This window comes from Macadamia integrifolia, unplaced genomic scaffold, assembly GCF_013358625.1.
Source record: "Macadamia integrifolia cultivar HAES 741 unplaced genomic scaffold, SCU_Mint_v3 scaffold512, whole genome shotgun sequence".
Taxonomy (NCBI): domain Eukaryota; kingdom Viridiplantae; phylum Streptophyta; class Magnoliopsida; order Proteales; family Proteaceae; genus Macadamia; species Macadamia integrifolia.
In genome coordinates this window covers 300340-304738 of record NW_024870468.1, presented here as the reverse complement: position 1 = coordinate 304738, position 4399 = coordinate 300340, and the positions used below count along the sequence as shown (strand labels likewise).

At 35.5% G+C, this 4399-nt stretch overlaps 1 protein-coding gene across 1 annotated transcript; it reads left to right on the top strand.

Annotated features, from left to right (window-relative positions):
* Positions 1–981: 981 nt before the first annotated feature.
* LOC122068975 (cysteine-rich receptor-like protein kinase 10) lies at positions 982–4186 on the top strand. The gene is made up of 5 exons (XM_042632886.1): positions 982–1893; positions 2835–2960; positions 3115–3236; positions 3387–3597; positions 3951–4186. The coding sequence occupies exons 1-5, from the start codon at positions 1104–1106 to the stop codon at positions 4184–4186; spliced, it is 1485 nt and encodes a 494-aa protein (XP_042488820.1). The 5' UTR covers positions 982–1103.
* Positions 4187–4399: the final 213 nt, after the last annotated feature.

The window sequence follows — 4399 nt, the reverse complement described above, 5'->3', positions numbered from 1 at the left end:
CATTGATTGGATAAATGTCGTCACACCATATGAAAAGTCGGTGGATGAATCGATTTATTCTTAGTTTTGTTGCATGAATAACATTTAACTACAAGCCTCCTCATAGCCTCAATGGCTTATTGATTATGTTGAGGTCAAAGGTTCTAGGCTTGTGTGATGCCATGAAAAAATAATAATAATAATAAAAATAAATAAATAACTTTAATTTTTTCCTAAAAAAATAAAGTGGGTGGAGGGGGGCGGGGAGTGCGATCCGGCATGTGCAAGAGAGCCAATGGAACTACACAAGAAACCATTCAAAGAGATGTCATTTTCCATTTCATGAGGGGAGACCAATAATGTTTTTGAGAGTGATTCGATCACCTTTGACTTTTCTGAGTGGGTGGTTCAATCTCTTCTAATTTACGTTGTTGCTACGTTGTTGCCATTCAATCTTGGCTTTTCTTAGTGGTGATTTGATTTATGGGAGTTTCTTGGGTTAACAAAAAAAAGAAGGGGCAATTACTATCATTCCCTACTCATAGCCTATATTTACTACAATTCTTCTATATTATTATTATTATTATTATTATTATTATTATTATTATTATTATTATTATACTCTCTTGCATTTAAACTTTTACATCTTCTTCTCTCCTGCTCTTTTTAAATGCCTAGATTACCACTCCTTTTCACCTGTAACATGTTAATATTCTTTTCAAATTGTTTGTTATTTTTACTGAACCAAGAAAGCAGCAAACCGGTTATCCATTTTCCCGTGGCTGATTGAAATTCTGCTTTATTGGCTGGAATTCAAACTCCTCCCACTAACGAAGTAGCCAACCGTTTATCCAAGAATGCATGGTACAATATCTTCATTTTCTAATGATCAATTAGTCATTAATTTCTCTTCCAAGCCATAACTCTCCTCCAATAAGGTCAATGAAGTTTGTCCTCTAAGACTAATTCCTCATCGGAAAGTAATTGGTGGGGAGGGCAAGAAAGACTTGACAACATTAACCAATCTCTAGGCCTTTAATTAAACATTCTCCACAAATACAGACACACACAATACATATCTATGCAAATCAGAGAGAAATTCCAGCCGCAGCAGCCACCAAGCGATGGAATATTACAGCACTGGATTGCCCTTCCTTCTTTCTTCCCTTCTCCTCTGGTCGTTGAGCCAAAGCATTGCACAACCATTCTCTGTTAGAAGTTCCTGCGACTCCACATTTGATTACACTACTGGCAGCATATATGACGCGAATCTCCAAATTCTACTCTCTACCCTATCCGTTAATGCTGACAACAGTAACAGTAAGGGATTTAACAGTACAGCAATTGGTCAGAATTCCGATACAGTCTATGGTCTCTTTATGTGCAGAGGCGATATTACCACAGAAGAATGTGTTCTGTGCATTAAGTTTGCTTGGGGAAATATCACAAAATATTGTCCCAATGACAAAGGCGCAATTATATGGTATGATTTGTGCATGTTACGCTACTCAAACCATTCCATCTTCTCAAACCTCCAATATAATCCGTCATGGTATCTGTGGAATTTCAATAAGGCGTCCAACTCAATTCAAAATATGACGACTATGGTAGATACAATGAAGGGTCTTGCGAAACAAGCTGCCTATAACTCTTCTCCGCGCAAGTATGCAGCTCAGGCTTCGTATATTACAGGCAGCTCTGTGCCTATATATTTTCTAGAGCAGTGCACTGATGATCTAACTAAGGCTGATTGTTATAATTGCCTACTTTATGCTACGGGCGTTGTCCAAAATTTTAGCGTTGATTCACATCAAGGTGGGAGAATTCTCATGCCGAGCTGTAATTTGAGGTTTGAGCACTACTCTTTCTTTGAATCATCAACTGCAGCTCCATCACCCCCTCCAAACCCATCAGGTATGGCTTTTTGGAGTTCTAATCAATACTGATTGATGTTTTGTTTTATTTATTACTTCTAAGTATCTGCTATTAGAAGCAAGATAGAAACCATACACACCCACCTTTTAAAGATAACAACTTGATCTTGAAGCATCATTTCAGTTTCAACTGAAGCAGAAAAATATTAGGCTTGCTCAATCATTAATCATTGTTTGTCCTGTGGACATATATCAAGATGAAAGTAATCGAATCTTACATTAGATAACTAGCTGTGATTATGATTTACTGCCAAACTCACAGGTGGCTCATGGTGCTATCCAAAACTTGGGCATCAGTAACTACTTCAAATGTGAGGATAAAAAATAAAAAATAAAAAATAAAATAATAATAATAATAATAATTATCTGATATGTGATTGTACTGTGCGGCTCACAGATCTATAAGGTTAGCGTTTTGGCTCAAACCATGTCATGAATAGAGATTCAAGTCACTACTTTATTGACGAAGCTTTAAGACTAGAGAGAACTTGGATGCATAATTTTATCTTCTATTGACCGAGAAGGCTCAAGTAGCTTTAAAAAGATGTGTCCAACAATTTCTGTCATTTGGTAATTGACTTATGGGCACATGAACTAATTAGCATGCAGCGAATGATATCCACGGACCACAGCTAACAGTAGTGTCTTAGTCTTCGTGAGCTGATCAGTTGTGATTGTATGAATGTGTGCCTAGTTTTGTACCTCCAAAATCTTAGTCAGACCTTATTTATTTGAACTTCAAGACTGTCTACATGATGTATGCATGGATCCTTTGCTGTAATCCAAACATGACATAAATCGTTTTGAAATCCATTGGTATAAAGTTACAGAGTTATTTGGAATAGTAATAAATTAACATTCCTCAATGTCAATTTCAAGAACATGAATCATACATGAAAATATACATTTTGGCTTTTGCAGGGAAAGGAAAAAATACATCGACTATTGTCATTATTTCTGTCATCTTTCCAATAGGGGCTGTTATACTTGTTTCTGTCCTATATATACGTTTTTTTATGAGAAGGAAGCCAAAGAGTGAAATTGATGGTGAGAAACTATACTTTAAATCCTTTTCTTTGATGGTCAGCATGTTTTCATCAAAGAAATTTTATTTGGAAAATATTGATCGATTTTCTTTAATTTTATCTTTTTTTTTTTTTTTTTTGGGGGGGGGGGGTGGTGGGGTGGGGGGCACATTAAGGTTTGGCTGAGATTAGCATGGTGCAATCCTTACAATTTGACTTTGATACAATAAGAGCTGCCACGTCCGACTTCTCTGATTTGAACAAGCTTGGAACAGGTGGATTCGGTCCCGTGTACAAGGTATTGATACAAAACTATGATGCAAGTATACAATATATTCTTAAATATACAGTTTAAAATTACGTTTTGATTTCTTAAAGGTGGTTTTAAATCAGTTCATATAAGTACACAATTTTGCTAGTACCTCTAATACAGATAGCATACATATAGGGTAAGCTTTTGAATGGAGAAGAAGTTGCTGTGAAGAGGCTTTCGAGAGATTCTGGACAAGGTGAACTAGAATTTAAGAATGAGGTGGTGTTAGTGGCCCAGTTGCAGCACAGGAATCTTGTACGGCTCCTTGGCTTCAGCATACAAGGAGAAGAAAAGCTTCTGATCTACGAATTCTTGCCAAATACAAGCCTCGATCACTTCATATTTGGTTAAAAGACTCTATCTTTGCTTTTCTTTCAATTGCATGTACTTCTATTTTTTCGAGATTCTTGGCTAGAGAAAAATAGAAAATATTGTCTATTTTTCTAATGCAATGTAGATACCCATTAAGATGTCTATGGTTGGAGAAGAGTACCTTTGATTTTATAAACAATAATCGATAGAGAACCTATGAGATCTCTATTTCAAAGACATTTATGCATCAATCATTTCAAGCATATAACTTAGCTATGAGATCTACTTATTTATTTTTATTTGGAAATTGCATATGGAATTGTTATGATGATGATTACTAACTAATACCTGAATCCTAGTTTGAACATTTTATGTGTGAACATGTAGATCCAATCAAACGTGCACAATTGGACTGGGAAATGCGTCGCAAAATTATAAGAGGGATTGCTCGAGGGCTTCTCTATCTTCATGAAGATTCTCAACTTAGGATTATACATCGAGATCTCAAAGCAAGCAATGTTTTGTTAGATATGGAGATGAACCCAAAAATTTCAGATTTTGGCATGGCAAGGCTTTTTGTAGTCGACCAAGCTCAAAATACCAACAAGATTGTCGGAACATAGTATGTAAACATTCCATGAACCTATTGATCTTATCTATCATTCTAGAATTTTCTAAATGTCCTAGAAATAGACAAAACATTCTTCAGTTATTCTAGATGGAGGTGAACAAGACTTAAAGAATTTCATCAGATAAAAAAAAAAAAAAAAAAGGACTGAAAAAACCATATTTTTGAAGGCTTTAGCTTTTACATTACATTTACTTAGTTTTCTAGT